The following is a 17,090-nucleotide window of genomic DNA, read 5'->3' on the forward strand; positions in this document are numbered from 1 at the left end:
GCCCAGGTGAGGATATTCCCTCAAGGGCCCAGTCCTCTGTTCTCAATGCTACCTCGCTAATGCGGGAAATGGCGAATAGTATGAAAGAAAGAAAGAAATATATATATATATATAGCTCAAGGGTAAAGGGGAAGAGTGGTTTGGGAATGTCTTGGGAGTAAAGTCAGGGGTTAGTGAGAGGACAAGAGCAAGGGAAGGAGTAGCAGTACTCCTGAAACAGGAGTTGTGGAAGTATGTGATAGAATGTAAGAAAGTAAATTCTCGATTAATATGGGTAAAACAAAGTTGATGGAGAGAGATGGGTGATTATTGGTGCATATGCACCTGGGCATGAGAAGAAAGATCATGAGAGGCAAGTGTTTTGGGAGCAGCTGAATGAGTGTGTTAGTGGTTTTGATGCACGAGACCGGGTTATAGTGTTGGGTGATTTGAATGCAAAGGTGAGTAATGTGGCAGTTGAGGGAATAATTGGTATACATGGGGTGTTCAGTGTTGTAAATGGAAATGGTGAAGAGCTTGTAGATTTATGTGCTGAAAAAGGACTGATGATTGGGAAAACCTGGTTTAAAAAGCGAGATATACATAAGTATACTTATGTAAGTAGGAGGGATGGCCAGAGAGCGTTATTGGATTACGTGTTAATTGACAGGCGCGCGAAAGAGAGACTTTTGGATATTAATGTGCTGAGAGGTGCAACTGGAGGGATGTCTGATCATTATCTTGTGGAGGCAAAGGTGAAGATTTGTATGGGTTTTCAGAAAAGAAGAGTGAATGTTGGGGAGAAGAGGGTGGTGAGAGTAAGTGAGCTTGGGAAGGAGACTTGTGTGAGGAAGTACCAGGAGAGACTGAGTACAGAATGGAAAAAGGTGAGAACAATGGAAGTAAGGGGAGTGGGGGAGGAATGGGATGTATTTAGGGAATCAGTGATGGATTGCGCAAAAGATGCTTGTGGCATGAGAAGAGTGGGAGGTGGGTTGATTAGAAAGGGTAGTGAGTGGTGGGATGAAGAAGTAAGAGTATTAGTGAAAGAGAAGAGAGAGGCATTTGGACGATTTTTGCTGGGAAAAAATGCAATTGAGTGGGAGACGTATAAAAGAAAGAGACAGGAGGTCAAGAGAAAGGTGCAAGAGGTGAAAAAAAGGGCAAATGAGAGTTGGGGTGAGAGAGTATCATTAAATTTTAGGGAGAATAAAAAGATGTTCTGGAAGGAGGTAAATAAAGTGCGTAAGACAAGGGAGCAAATGGGAACTTCAGTGAGGGGCGCAAATGGGGATGTGATAACAAGTAGTGGTGATGTGAGAAGGAGATGGAGTGAGTATTTTGAAGGTTTGTTGAATGTGTTTGATGATAGAGTGGCAGATATAGGGTGTTTTGGTCGAGGTGGTGTGCAAAGTGCGAGGGTTAGGGAAAATGATTTGGTAAACAGAGAAGAGGTAGTAAAAGCTTTGCGGAAGATGAAAGCCGGCAAGGCAGCAGGTTTGGATGGTATTGCAGTGGAATTTATTAAAAAAGGGGGTGACTGTATTGTTGACTGGTTGGTAAGGTTATTTAATGTATGTATGACTCATGGTGAGGTGCCTGAGGATTGGCGAAATGCGTGCATAGTGCCATTGTACAAAGGCAAAGGGGATAAGAGTGAGTGCTCAAATAACAGAGGTATAAGTTTGTTGAGTATTCCTGGTAAATTATATGGGAGGGTATTGATTGAGAGGGTGAAGGCATGTACAGAGCATCAGATTGGGGAAGAGCAGTGTGGTTTCAGAAGTGGTAGAGGATGTGTGGATCAGGTGTTTGCTTTGAAGAATGTATGTGAGAAATACTTAGAAAAGCAAATGGATTTGTATGTAGCATTTATGGATCTGGAGAAGGCATATGATAGAGTTGATAGAGATACTCTGTGGAAGGTATTAAGAATATATGGTGTGGGAGGAAAGTTGTTAGAAGCAGTGAAAAGTTTTTATCGAGGATGTAAGGCATGTGTACGTGTAGGAAGAGAGGAAAGTGATTGGTTCTCAGTGAATGTAGGTTTGCGGCAGGGGTGTGTGATGTCTCCATGGTTGTTTAATTTGTTTATGAATGGGGTTGTTAGGGAGGTGAATGCAAGAGTTTTGGAAAGAGGGGCAAGTATGAAGTCTGTTGGGGATGAGAGAGCTTGGGAAGTGAGTCAGTTGTTGTTCGCTGATGATACAGCGCTGGTGGCTGATTCATGTGAGAAACTGCAGAAGCTGGTGACTGAGTTTGGTAAAGTGTGTGGAAGAAGAAAGTTAAGAGTAAATGTGAATAAGAGCAAGGTTATTATGTACAGTAGGGGTGAGGGTCAAGTCAATTGGGAGGTGAGTTTAAATGGAGAAAAACTGGAGGAAGTGAAGTGTTTTAGATATCTGGGAGTGGATCTGGCAGCGGATGGAACCATGGAAGCGGAAGTGGATCATAGGGTGTGGGAGGGGGCGAAAATTCTGGGAGCCTTGAAGAATGTGTGGAAGTCGAGAACATTATCTCGGAAAGCAAAAATGGGTATGTTTGAAGGAATAGTGGTTCCAACGATGTTGTATGGTTACGAGGCGTGGACTATGGTTAGAGTTGTGCGCAGGAGGATGGATGTCCTGGAAATGAGATGTTTGAGGACAATGTGTGGTGTGAGGTGGTTTGATTGAGTAAGTAACGTAAGGGTAAGAGAGATGTGTGGAAATAAAAAGAGCGTGGTTGAGAGAGCAGAAGAGGGTGTTTTGAAATGGTTTGGTCACATGGAGAGAATGAGTGAGGAAAGATTGACCAAGAGGATATACGTGTCGGAGGTGGAGGGAACGAGGAGAAGAGGGAGACCAAATTGGAGGTGGAAAGATGGAGTGAAAAAGATTTTGTGTGATCGGGGCCTGAACATGCAGGAGGGTGAAAGGAGGGCAAGGAATAGAGTGAATTGGAGCGATGTGGTATACCGGGGTTGACGTGCTGTCATTGGATTGGATCAGGGCATGTGGGGCGTCTGGGGTAAACCATGGAAAGCTGTGTAGGTATGTATATTTGCGTGTGTGGACGTATGTATATACATGTGTATGGGGGTGGGTTGGGCCATTTCTTTCGTCTGTTTCCTTGCGCTAGCTCGCAAACGCGGGAGACAGCGACAAAGCAAAAAAAAAAAAAAAAAAAAAAAAAGAAATATATATATATATATATATATATATATATATATATATATATATATATATATATATATTATACTTTGTCGCTGTCTTCCGCTTTAGCGAGGTATATCTATATAACAACTAGAGACTGAGTGTGAACGAATGTGGCCTTTTTGTCTGAATTCATGGCGCTACCTTGCTGAGGTAGGGGATAGCGATACTTTTTTTTCCTGTGGGGTGCGATAGCGACAGGAATGGATGAAGGCAGCAAGTATGAATATGTACATGTGTATGTATGTAATGTCTGCGTGTATATATATATATATATATATATATATATATATATATATATATTCATAGTATTCGCTATTTCCCGCGTTAGCAAGGTAGCGTTAAGAACAGAGGACTGGACCTTTGAGGGAATATCCTCACCTGGCCCCCTTCTCTGTTCTTTCTTTTGGAAAATCAAAAAAAACTGAGAGGGGAGGATTTCCAGCCCTCCGCTCCCTTCCCTTTTAGTCGCCTTCTACGACACGCAGGGAATACGTGGGAAGTATTCTTTCTCCCCTATCCCCAGGGAATATATATATATATATATATATATATATATATATATATATATATATATATATATATATATATATTAGTGATACTAGCCTTTGCTTGTCTGGTTCCAGTGTGAGTGATAAAGTCACCTTCGTCGAGGCTGTGTCGTCGAAGAAAGCCATCTTTTCCAGATTAGCGTAGCCTCAGAGCCACATCATAACACCCATGCAAAGGTGGTTTAGGCCTATAATGATAACCGCTGGGATGGGGACGTACAGCGCTATTTGCGCGTCGAAAAATTTGACTTGAGAGTGAGGAAGGGAGGACGTACGAGAATGTTTCCCTGAAGGCTTCTCCGTCGCCTTGTGTTGTTGCTACCTCGGTTGGACGGGAATTAGTAACCTGGTACATAAAGCTTTAGGAAGGCGGTGAATATCGTTTAAAACTGTGTGGTAGCCATAATTCTGGCAAATGTCTTGGCATGAGGAGTCAAACTCCTGTGACATAATATCGAAGTATATTTGGGTCATTTCTTTGAAGCACATTGGTTGGTGCATTACGTTTACTGCAAGCATTCATCCATGACGTATAATTCAGTCTTTACAAAAGAATCCGTTCATTTAAACCGCATCTCAGTGCATACCATATGGTTATAATACTACTTAAATTTAAGAGAATAACTTACAAGATTCCTTCACTCCTTTTTTAAAAACCAGTTTGTCAGGACTCATCTTGGGGGGGAGGGGGCTACTTTAGGGTAGGGAAGAAAAACTACCGACCAGTAGAGTGAGTTGTTATGTAACCCCGGCCTATCTACCCACAGCCGCAAAACCTTGTTACATAACCACAGATCCACGGCGAGGGGGGATCCTAGCAATTTTTTTCTATCTATTGTATTTTGTTTGATTTAGTGGCTCTCGACTCCTTAATGTTCATTAAGAAATATATTGCAACACATAAACTGAGTAAGTAGAAATCATGTGTCCTGTAATTCGCAAGTATATTGCATAACAAACCTCCCCGAGCGTCAGTTGCGTTGCTGTTCCGAACGGCGACTCGAATCCAAGGTAAATACGAATGGTTGAACATTGCTTTCAAGATAAAGAGTTATCATTAAACCTGTTTTCAGTTATAGGAAGTATTATGTGTAAATCTTGCGAAAGGAAGAATTTTAATCGGGATAAGCAAACGTGGTCTATAAATGCAGGGTCCGGGACGAGGTCCTGGGCCAGTGCTTGTGTACACGGGCAGACGAACCCTCCCGGCTTTTTCCGTCATTCGGAGACGAGTGTGCAGAGGTTGAAGAACTAAGTCGGTGACGTGCCTTGACTCTTGCTGAAGTTGTCATTTCTACTTGGTACTCGTATCTTAGAAGAAGTAAGATGCAGTTCACGTGTTACACTAAGTCGACTAGACCCTTCCTGGACCAGAGGCACGGCACCAGCGGTCTAAGGAAGCCCGTAACGATGTTCCAACAGGCAAGTACTGATCTCTGACGTATGGTTGGTGTTCCAGCAGCTAAGTACTGACGTATGGTTGGTTATCTTTACAGAAACTGATGGACGTCTGACCAGACCTTTCACGTTACAAGCTTTAAGGAGCCTTCCATCGCTTCAGGATGCCAAGTAACGTACATCTTTTTATTTCATGTCAGCCGCATAAAGTATAAGGACGTTTGAAGTCAAGATGGTAGATTATCGGACCAGAGGCAGTGTACTTGTGTAATAGCATGTAATTAGGGTCCTAAATTAAGGGGAGTTTCATCTGAATTCTACGTGGCATCCTTGAAATGTCTTGTCCAAAGGAACCCAGGGAGGGTCTGTAAGCCACTCCAATTTTTTTTTTCTAGTAAAGCCTACAAGTTTTATTACTTGAAACGCGTAGTAAGTGATTTAAAGATTGCTTTGGTAATTCTAAAATTTAGGCTAAAGTTTGTAAGTGAAGCATCTGCAGCATAATGCTTGCCGGTAGGAGAAATTTGAAATTCATTTCAGTGACAGTATATGATGTTTAGACAAGTTCTGACAAGATACTTCGTGGAAAACATTTGCAGATCACTAGTCAAGCGTATATTTAGAGAATAATAATTCATCAAGGATGTAAGATATCATCACCTTCAGTTACGGTAAATGATAAATGAACTTAGCGCTTCCGTGATGTCTGGTTCATTAATCGTAGCTTAAGATAATGGCCTGCCGAGAGCACGATACCAAAGATTGATTTACTGCGTTCATACACACTGGACGGAGTTAGAGCGAGTCATACACAATACACGGCACACGGCTAGCGTTCATGACTCACTGAGTGGTTATGCACACGGCTAGCGTTCATGACTCACTGAGAGGTTTGGTTTTGGTAGTTTTTTTTGTGTTTATGTTCGTTGTAGATATTTTCGAGTATGAGTACTGTTGTATTATTTCCAGACATTATGTTTGTCTGTTTCCATTTTTATTGGTTTTACTGGATAATTATCTCATGTGGGCATCATTGTAGTTAATATATTATGTAAAGTTCTAGACTCCACCCACGTATGGTGGCAGACATAATACCTTCACAGTCTTGCCCCAGAAGTACCTACCTTCTGTGAGGCTCACATGTTTTGCTTTGTATTTGTATGCGTTAAGTTTCTCTATGCAGTTGTCCGGAGCCTGTATTACTTTTCTCATTAATATTTATGGTCAGTGGCGATCTTGGGCAGCAGCCACGGCCCGGAGGGGGGGGGGGGGGGGCTACGCTTGGCGGGGATGAAGGTTACCTTCCCTCAAGCAGGTGACGAAGATGATCGACCTCTCTGGCGCTGTTCCAGTATATATTGCATTCCTTAGAAATTATGGTAATCAGATTGCGGTACTCTGCTCTGATTGTAGAGATATCCCCTGCACAACTGTCTTAGGTGAGAACATTTCCTTAACGTTTTGTTATTCAAATAAATGAGTACACGTTTTTAGAACACTTTTGATCATTGTTGCTGTCTTGTGCCGTTCAAGAGTTAAGCGTTGCGGAGATAAAGAATTTTGTTGATTAAATTTTTTTTTTTTTTCATGTTGAGGTTTTCTGCTCCAGTAAGAAGCCTTACTATTGTCTACTTTTTGAACGCTAGATGATCGAGCCAGTGTGTGATTACTGTAGGAAACACATGGGGTCTCTCATTGGGTGTTGTACCTCAGACTTTGTCGCTGTCTCCCGCGTTTAGCTAGGTAGCGCAAGGAAACAGACGAAAGAATGGCCCAACCCACCCACATACACATGTGCGTATATACATATACGTCCACACACGCACATATACATACCTATACATCTCAACGTATATATATATATATATATATATATATATATATATATATATATATATATATATATATATATATATTAATTTATTTTTTTATTATACTTTGTCGCTGTCTTCCGCGTTTGCGAGGTACCGCAAGGAAACAGACGAAAGAAATGGCCCAACCCCCCCCCCCATACACATGTATATACATACGTCCACACACGCAAATATACATACCTACACAGCTTTCCATGGTTTACCCCAGACGCTTCACATGCCTTGATTCAATCCAATGACAGCACGTCAACCCCGGTATACCACATCGCTCCAATTCACTCTATTCCTTGCCCTCCTTTCACCCTCCTGCATGTTCAGGCCCCGATCACACAAAATCTTTTTCACTCCATCTTTCCACCTCCAATTTGGTCTCCCTCTTCTCCTCGTTCCCTCCACCTCCGACACATATATCCTCTTGGTCAATCTTTCCTCACTCATTCTCTCCATGTGCCCAAACCACTTCAAAACACCCTCTTCTGCTCTCTCAACCACGCTCTTTTTATTTCCACACATCTCTCTTACCCTTACGTTACTCACTCGATCAAACCACCTCACACCACACATTGTCCTCAAACATCTCATTTCCAGCACATCCATCCTCCTGCGCACAACTCTATCCATAGCCCACGCCTCGCAACCATACAACATTGCTGGAACCACTATTCCTTCAAACATACCCATTTTTGCTTTCCGAGATAATGCTCTCGACTTCCACACATTCTTCAAGGCTCCCAGAAATTTCGCCCCCTCCCCCACCCTATGATCCACTTCCGCTTCCATGGTTCCATCCGCTGCCAGATCCACTCCCAGATATCTAAAACACTTCACTTCCTCCAGTTTTTCTCCATTCAAACTCACCTCCCAATTTACTTGACCCTCAACCCTACTGTACCTAATAACCTTGCTCTTATTCACATTTACTCTTAACTTTCTTCTTCCACACACTTTACCAAACTCAGTCACCAGCTTCTGCAGTTTCTCACATGAATCAGCCACCAGCGCTGTATCATCAGCGAACAACAACTGACTCACTTCCCAAGCTCTCTCATCCCCAACAGACTTCATATATATATATATATATATATATATATATATATATATATATATATATATATATATATATATATATATATATATACATACACACACATGTACAAAATTCATACTGTCTGCCCTTATTCATTCTCGTCGTCACCCCTCCACACATGAAATGACAACTCCCTCCCCCCGCATGTGCGCGAGGTAGCGCTAGGAAAAGACAACAAAGGCCACATTCGTTCACACTCAGTCTCTAGCTGTCATGTGTAATGCACCGAAACCACAGCTCCCTGTCCACATCCAGGCCCCACACAACTTTCCATGGTTTACCCCAGACGCTTCACATGCCCTGGTTCAATCCATTGACAGCACGTCGACCCCAGTATACCACATCGTTCCAATTCACTCTATTCCTTGCACGCCTTTCACCCTCCTGCATGTTCAGGCCCCAATCATTCAAAATCTTTTTCACTCCATCTTTCCTACTCCAATTTGGTCTCCCACTTCTCGTTCCCTCCACCTCTGACACATATATCCTCTTTGTCAATTTTTCCTCACTCATTCTCTCCATGTGTGGTTGAGAGAGCAGAATAGGGTGTTTTGAAATGGTTTGGTCACCAATGGTTTAGTTACCAAATGGCGTCCTAACTTCGTCTCTTCGATGTATATCAATTGACTGTTATATTTTTCTCTCGTGTGTCCCCTGATGATGTGATTATTACACGAAAGTGCACTTGGGAACTTTTCGTGTTTCATTTTCCCCGTGGACTCGTAGGAATATCTTGATCACGCGCAAAATTGGGAAGTGAGTCAGTTGTTGTTCGCTGATGATACAGCGCTGGTGGCTGATTCATGTGAGAAACTGCAGAAGCTGGTGACTGAGTTTGGTAAAGTGTGTGGAAGAAGAAAGTTAAGAGTAAATGTGAATAAGAGCAAGGTTATTAGGTACAGTAGGGGTGAGGGTCAAGTCAATTGGGAGGTGAGTTTGAATGGAGAAAAACTGGAGGAAGTGAAGTGTTTTAGATATCTGGGAGTGGATCTGTCAGCGGATGGAACCATGGAAGCGGAAGTGGATCATAGGGTGGGGGAGGGGGCGAAAATTTTGGGAGCCTTGAAAAATGTGTGGAAGTCGAGAACATTATCTCGGAAAGCAAAAATGGGTATGTTTGAAGGAATAGTGGTACCAACAATGTTGTATGGTTGCGAGGCGTGGGCTATGGATAGAGATGTGCGCAGGAGGATGGATGTGCTGGAAATGAGATGTTTGAGGAAAATGTGTGGTGTGAGGTGGTTTGATCGAGTAAGTAACGTAAGGGTAAGAGAGATGTGTGGAAATAAAAAGAGCGTGGTTGAGAGAGCAGAAGAGGGTGTTTTGAAGTGGTTTGGGCACATGGAGAGAATGAGTGAGGAAAGATTGACCAAGAGGATATATGTGTCGGAGGTGGAGGGAACGAGGAGAAGAGGGAGACCAAATTGGAGGTGGAAAGATGGAGTGAAAAAGATTTTGTGTGATCGGGGCCTGAACATGCAGGAGGGTGAAAGGAGGGCAAGGAATAGAGTGAATTGGAGCGATGTGGTATACAGGGGTTGACGTGCTGTCAGTGGATTGAATCAAGGCATGTGAAGCGTCTGGGGTAAACCATGGAAAGCTGTGTAGGTATGTATATTTGCGTGTGTGGACGTGTGTATGTACATGTGTATGGGGGGGGGGGGGGTTGGGCCATTTCTTTCGTCTGTTTCCTTGCGCTACCTCGCAAACGCGGGAGACAGCGACAAAGTATAAAAAAAAAAAAAAAAAAATATATATATATATATATATATACACGTTGAGATGTATAGGTATGCATATTTGCGTGTGGACGTGTATGTATGTACATGTGTATGTGGATGGGGTGGGCCATTCTTTCGTCTGTCTCCTTGCGCTACCTCGCTAACGCGGGAGACAGCGACAAAGTATAATATGATAATGATATGTTTTTATATTAAACTCAAATTAGCTTTATCTTGTGCAGTACTGGTTTCGTTTCGGTTGGTTGGATATATTGGCTGTACGATTGCTGAGGTTATTTAAGTATACGTCATCTTTTAACCACCTAGCAACAATACCTGATCACCTTCAGGCCCTAAGTCTCCTCCAGCATATCTCGCCCTTGTTTCACTTGACCTCGAAATTTCGTCTTGTCGTCAAGGTTTTTGTGTGTATAGTTGTTTGTGTATGGTAATGTTGGGTTAATATATGGCACGCAAAAAACATGTTTACTGTCAGGGGAACTGATGTAAGGAAAATTATTGTGACAGGCAGAATGACTCTGCATATCGGTGTATGTGCACACCATCTACAAATTTAATTCGAATGATTTTATATCAAGTTAAACATGATGACGCGGGAATTCTTTCACGTGTAAGAAATGTGGATCTATTAAACACTTGAGTTTCTGACGGGACCTCATCCTCCACTCAGGCACAGCTGATAGCTCTCCTTGCTGCTCTTCTTGTTTAGGAAATGCTGGTGGTTTCTTACCTCTGCTTGTCTGCTGCGACTCCGGGTCTGCTCTCGATGGGATTGCACTTGGATCAGGGTGGAATAAGAACCTCATCCTCCGATTACAAGGGCTAACATCAACACTTCAGGATGCAGGCCGTCCTACTGTGACATTCGTATGGATACCCAGTCTTGTCGGTGTCTCGGGGAACGAGGCAATAAATGGCCTTGCCAATACCGGCTGTAACAAGGTCACAGCTGACTACATTGTTCCCCGAACATGTCTACAACTTTGGACCCAAATTCGCCGCCAGCAGAGAAGCTCGGGAAGCAGCCATTCCCCTAGACTCCCCTCCGCGCCCCGCCCACCTGGTACGATACCCTCCGTTAACTCCCTTACCTCTCGTATGTCAATGGGAAACGGTCACAAGAAGGGGACGTAATTGCTGCCCTTATCATCATCGGGTAGATTGGCATCCCCCCACCCCGATCAACGCGCTTGTGCATTATGCAAAAGACCCGACAGCCGCACCCTTGTCCACCACCACCACCGTCTAAGTTCTCACACGCAACGCTTCCGTGACGCCTGCTGGACCATCACTGACGATGATGATCCTCCTCCCACTAGTGGCCGGATATTATGTCAACAATATTGATGATGTGTTGAAGGAATGTCCTTCCTTAGGCTTTAATAAGCCCCATTGTTGTATTGAGATGAACTCGTGACACTTGCCAGATGCTTCTGGTAGTATTTTACAGGGGTACCTGGTGACAGCACTAGGATCCCGTCCCTCTATCAAGGATTAAAGTATTGAATTGAGCTGAACAAAATTTCAGCGGTGAGGGACGAGAGCCGCTTGGGTGCTGGGCGACCCTGTTGTCACGGATAGGCAGAGAACTCTAGACTGGCAGCTACAACAAACCCGTTTTAAAGTAACAGTGTGTGCTTGATTTTTGTTTTTTAATCCATATTTATATATTCTGGTGTCAGTAATAAATGGACAAGTTAAAGGGACTGTTCTTGGGGGCAGGCCGCCCCTGCATTTATCTTGAAAATGTAGCCATTGTCATAAGTAACTATAAAGTAACGAGGGATATGGTAATTTGTTAGTTCTATTAATGTGATTCAAACTAAAGAGAAACTGATACGTAATCACAGACCTTTATGTATATTTGACATAGGAAAGTTTGGTGTAAGCCGTCCAATAACTATGGGAATCCATTAACCAAAACCCTGTTCTTGGAGGGTATTTTAACACGAAACAAATATCTGCAATTACGAATGCGTAGTTATTTCTTCATTGTGCAAATGCCGTCTCGAAACGATCCTCTACTGTTTACGCTAAACAAGCTTGTTTCCATCCATTTGCCTGTGGCCAGTACGAGATGTGCTATTTGTTCGTCCTGTAGATTTTGTGTTGCGTCTTTCAGGCTTAAGATAATCCAGTGGTGAATTATTCTTGGTTCATCAAAGAATATTCCTTGAATGTATGTCTGGAAATACTCTACCCATCTTCTGGTCGCTGGAATGAAACTCGGAGGTTATGTAAAGATTTTATGCGTCTCCCCTTACACTGTTTACTCTAAAAGTTTTTTTCTTATGTAACTGTTTACGTGGACCAGTTGCTCGGGTGCGGCTAGGGCGACAGTTACAACTTTCCTGCCATACTCACCGGCAGGAAAGAAGATCAGGAGACGGTAGACTTCCGGTTTCGAGTGAAGGGAGCGTAATGTAAGAGTTTGTAGTCGTATGATCCCCGCAGTTTTTTTCTTATTATACTTAGAACTTTAGGTAGATATTTACGTTGATTAATGGAGTGAATGTTAGATATGTATATAATGAACGTTTACACAAGAGTTTAACTGAAATCACTTTCTACTATTGACCACATCAGTTGAAGCATCAGACTCGAAGTGACACAGTAGAACAGTAAACCTCACAAGACACTCGTTAATCCATTACAGAATTAATCCTTTCAAAACGACTGACGCCACTGAATAGAATTATACCATTGCTGACAGATCAGTAAAGAGTGAACACGTCAGAAAGGTTCAGGTGAACACCTGAACTTTGTCTATTAAAGCCATTTGAAAATATCAAATTATGAAGGGAATCCATTAAGCATGAAATTAATCCATTAAGTTGACTGCCAACTATACAAAGAAAATCTCTGAATGACAGCTTAACCAAGTGTAAATACTGAAACCACTCACTTAAATCCATGTAAGTGAATCCATTACTCATGGGAACCTTTTTATCTGAGCCTGATAAAAAGATTGAACAAAAAAGTATGTAGACGCAGTTATGAGAATGAACCTGATGAACAATAAACTGGGCCCATTAGAAGTAATATTTTACATAGTGAACCCTTGAACACGAACCCATGAAGCGGTAAACTGAACCAGTAATGCAACGAACCAATGCACGCAATCAGCAGAGCCAGTATTAGTAAAACTCGGTAAGCTACTGAACTACTAAGAGTGAACTCAGTAAACTATGAGAATAAACGGTAAACATTCAGAAAATCACATTAAACAAAGCTATATTGTGTAACAGCTGAACCTGTTACCCACAATGATCCTATTCCATAGCTGAAAACATTAACTATCAGTTGAATACATTACACAGGGTGAACCCATTAATCAGGTGATCAGCTGAGCCCACCAATCAAGTCATCAGCTGAACCCATTAAACATGAAAGACATCTTAACCTCGGTACATTTCACAGAATTAAACCTGTAGAACAACTGAGCCCATTAGGTAAGATGGAATCAAGCCTATTTTTAAATGAAAACAAATCCGTAAGTTACAAACACCTGAACGCGTGATAGATTGAATCTGTTGAAGAGTAATCGTGTTAAAATGATTTTCAAATGAACCCGTTAACCTGACTGTGAACTCGTCCGCTACAAACTATAAACTTCAAAGCAGTTTGTTTTAGTTTAGTTTGGGATATCAGAATCATTGAAGACATAGTCATTTTGGTTTGATATTTACGTATGCTAATTTGATTTTTTTGTTAACACATCATGGTCATGTCTTCTTTTCACAGTATTCTAACAGCTGTCGCCAATTTGTTGTATATTGTATCTTTGATTTAATGTGCAGAACAAGGCATTGTTTCGAGATATATGGTAATACTTGTTTATCTTACGCTTGTTAACATTTTTTTGCGTTATGATACCTCTACAGGTTAACCCTTTGAGCTAAACAAAGCATTCTTGTACCATTGTATGACTCAGGTATGATGGGCTGACATTTGACCTAACCATTCAGAGTCGGGTCAAAGGCCAGTGCATCATACCTATAGTGCTCGAGGGTAGTAACATGAAGGGTCGTACTGTCACGTGCTGGACGGTTGTGGTCAATCTATACTAATCGTATAAAAGTGTCTAATGTCTTTTGTCAGTGTCTGGGTCATGGTAAATCTGGTAATGTATTATGTCTTTACCGTGCTTTTGTATTGTGTGCTTACTTATGATAATATGAAAACTGTAACTATATTTAACAGGAGAACTACACGGAGAACTTCATACAGTGTATCCTAAGTTCACTGGACGGTTGCCTGACTGGTACTACCTTGGTGCTTGGGGGTGATGGCCGCTATTATGGCAGGAAGGTTGCTGATACTGTCATCAAAATGTGTGCTGCTAATGGGGTAAGTTCATACTAAATGTTTTGTTGCTGATGCGTAGGTTCATACCAAAATAAGGTGCTAATGGGCTACGTTTATTCCGAAATGTGTGTTCGAACAAGTTGGTTTATACCTTAATGTATACTGTAGTGGTTAGGTTAGTTAATACCAAAATGTGTTTTGCTAATAGGGTAGGTGGGTCATAAAGTGTGCTGGCTATGGGATTCTCTCTCTCTCTCTCTCTCTCTCTCTCTCTCTCTCTCTCTCTCTCTCTCTCTCTCTCTCTCTCTCTCTCTCTCTCTCACAAGTATTCTCAGTAAGAATCATTAGATATATAAATTAGCAAATATGGCAACAGTATCTGAATCAGTCTTAATCTACTTAATGATATAGTAAGGCATGTTCATGGTAAGCTGTTTCAGGTATAGTCCGTTAATAAGAATTAGGAATTTTTTTATTCTGAAAAATAACCTCCTTTATAACTTGGATTGAAATGACTCATACAGTGACATTCTGCTGGAATGACAGATTTCCAGGAACATTACCCCCGTCGTTCTACGAGGACATCCTCCCTTCCAGTTTTTACTTTTCCAAAAGAAGGAACAGAGAATTTTCTCTCTCAGGCTCAGTTCTCTGTTCTTAACGCTGCCTCGCTAACGCGGGAAATGGCAGATATATATACATATATATATATATATATATATATATATATATATATATATATATATATATATATATATATATTTTATTATTTTGCTTTGTCGCTGTCTCCCGCGTTAGCGAGGTAGCGCAAGGAAACAGACGAAAGAAATGGCCCAACCCACCCACATACATATGTATATACATGCACGTCCACACACGCAAATATATATACCTATACATCTCAACGTATACATATATATATATACACACACAGACATATATATATATATATATATATATATATATATATATATATATATATATATATATATATATATATTTGTTTCATACTATTCGCCATTTCCCGCATTAGCGAGGTAGCGTTAAGAACAGAGGACTGGGCCTTTGAGGGAATATCCTCACGTGGCCCCCGTCTTTGTTCCTTCTTTTGGAAAATTAGAAAAAAAAAAAGAGAGGGGAGGGTTTCCAGCCACCCGCTCCCTCCCCTTTTAGTCGCCTTCTACGACACGCAGGGAATACGTGGGAAGTATTCTTTCTCCCCTATCCCCAGGGATAATATATATATATATATATATATATATATATATATATATATATATATATATATATATTTTTTTTTTTTATACTTTGTCGCTGTCTCCCGCGTTTGCGAGGTAGCGCAAGGAAACAGACGAAAGAAATGGCCCAACCCCCCCCCCCATACACATGTATATATATATACGTCCACACACGCAAATATACATACCTACACAGCTTTCCATGGTTTACCCCAGACGCTTCACATGCCCTGCTTCAATCCACTGACAGCACGTCAACCCCGGTATACCACATCGCTCCAATTCACTCTATTCCTTGCCCTCCTTTCACCCTCCTGCATGTTCAGGCCCCGATCACACAAAATCTTTTTCACTCCATCTTTCCACCTCCAATTTGGTCTCCCTCTTCTCCTTGTTCCCTCCACCTCCGACACATATATCCTCTTGGTCAATCTTTCCTCACTCATCCTCTCCATGTGCCCAAACCACTTCAAAACACCCTCTTCTGCTCTCTCAACCACGCTCTTTTCATTTCCACACATCTCTCTTACCCTTACGTTACTCACCCGATCAAACCACCTCACACCACACATTGTCCTCAAACATCTCATTTCCAGCACATCCATCCTCCTGCGCACAACTCTATCCATAGCCCACGCCTCGCAACCATACAACATTGTTGGAACCACTATTCCTTCAAACATACCCATTTTTGCTTTCCGAGATAATGTTCTCGACTTCCACACATTCTTCAAGGCCCCCAGGACTTTCGCCCCCTCCCCCACCCTATGATCCACTTCCGCTTCCATGGTTCCATCCGCTGCCAGATCCACTCCCAGATATCTAAAACACTTCACTTCCTCCAGTTTTTCTCCATTCAAACTCACCTCCCAATTGACTTGACCCTCAACCCTACTGTACCTAATAACCTTGCTCTTATTCACATTTACTCTTAACTTTCTTCTTCCACACACTTTTCCAAACTCAGTCACCAGCTTCTGCAGTTTCTCACATGAATCAGCCACCAGCGCTGTATCATCAGCGAACAACAACTGACTCACTTCCCAAGCTCTCTCATCCCCAACAGACTTCATACTTGCCCCTCTTTCCAAAACTCTTGCATTTACCTCCCTAACAACCCCATCCATAAACAAATTAAACAACCATGGAGACATCACACACCCCTGCCGCAAACCTACATTCACCAATCACTTTCCTCTCTTCCTACACGCACACATGCCTTACATCCTCGATAAAAACTTTTCACTGCTTCTAACAACTTTCCTCCCACACCATATATTCTCAATACCTTCCACAGAGCATCTCTATCAACTCTATCATATGCCTTCTCCAGATCCATAAATGCTACATACAAATCCATTTGCTTTTCTAAGTATTTCTCACATACATTCTTCAAAGCAAACACCTGATCCACACATCCTCTACCACTTCTGAAACCACACTGCTCTTCCCCAATCTGATGCTCTGTACATGCCTTCACCCTCTCAATCAATACCCTCCCATATAATTTACCAGGAATACTCAACAAACTTATACCTCTGTAATTTGAGCACTCACTCTTATCCCCTTTGCCTTTGTACAATGGCACTATGCACGCATTCCGCCAATCCTCAGGCACCTCACCATGAGTCATACATACATTAAATAACCTTACCAACCAGTCAACAATACAGTCACCCCCTTTTTTAATAAATTCCACTGCAATACCATCCAAACCTG

General features: G+C 41.9%; 1 protein-coding gene across 1 annotated transcript in view; it reads left to right on the plus strand.

The window, feature by feature from the left end:
* The first annotated feature begins 4,892 nt into the window (after nt 1-4,892).
* The window catches only part of LOC139757386 (phosphoglucomutase-1-like), a 45,972-nt gene continuing 33,774 nt past the window's right edge, over nt 4,893-17,090 (plus strand). Inside the window, exons 1-2 of the mRNA XM_071677818.1 lie at nt 4,893-5,146; nt 14,029-14,175. Of these exons, the coding sequence (XP_071533919.1) occupies nt 5,051-5,146; nt 14,029-14,175 (243 nt within the window). The 5' untranslated portion in view covers nt 4,893-5,050. The remainder of the gene's footprint in view (nt 5,147-14,028; nt 14,176-17,090) is intronic.

Source organism: Panulirus ornatus, chromosome 26 (genome assembly GCF_036320965.1).
Source record: "Panulirus ornatus isolate Po-2019 chromosome 26, ASM3632096v1, whole genome shotgun sequence".
Classification (NCBI taxonomy): Eukaryota; Metazoa; Arthropoda; class Malacostraca; order Decapoda; family Palinuridae; genus Panulirus; species Panulirus ornatus.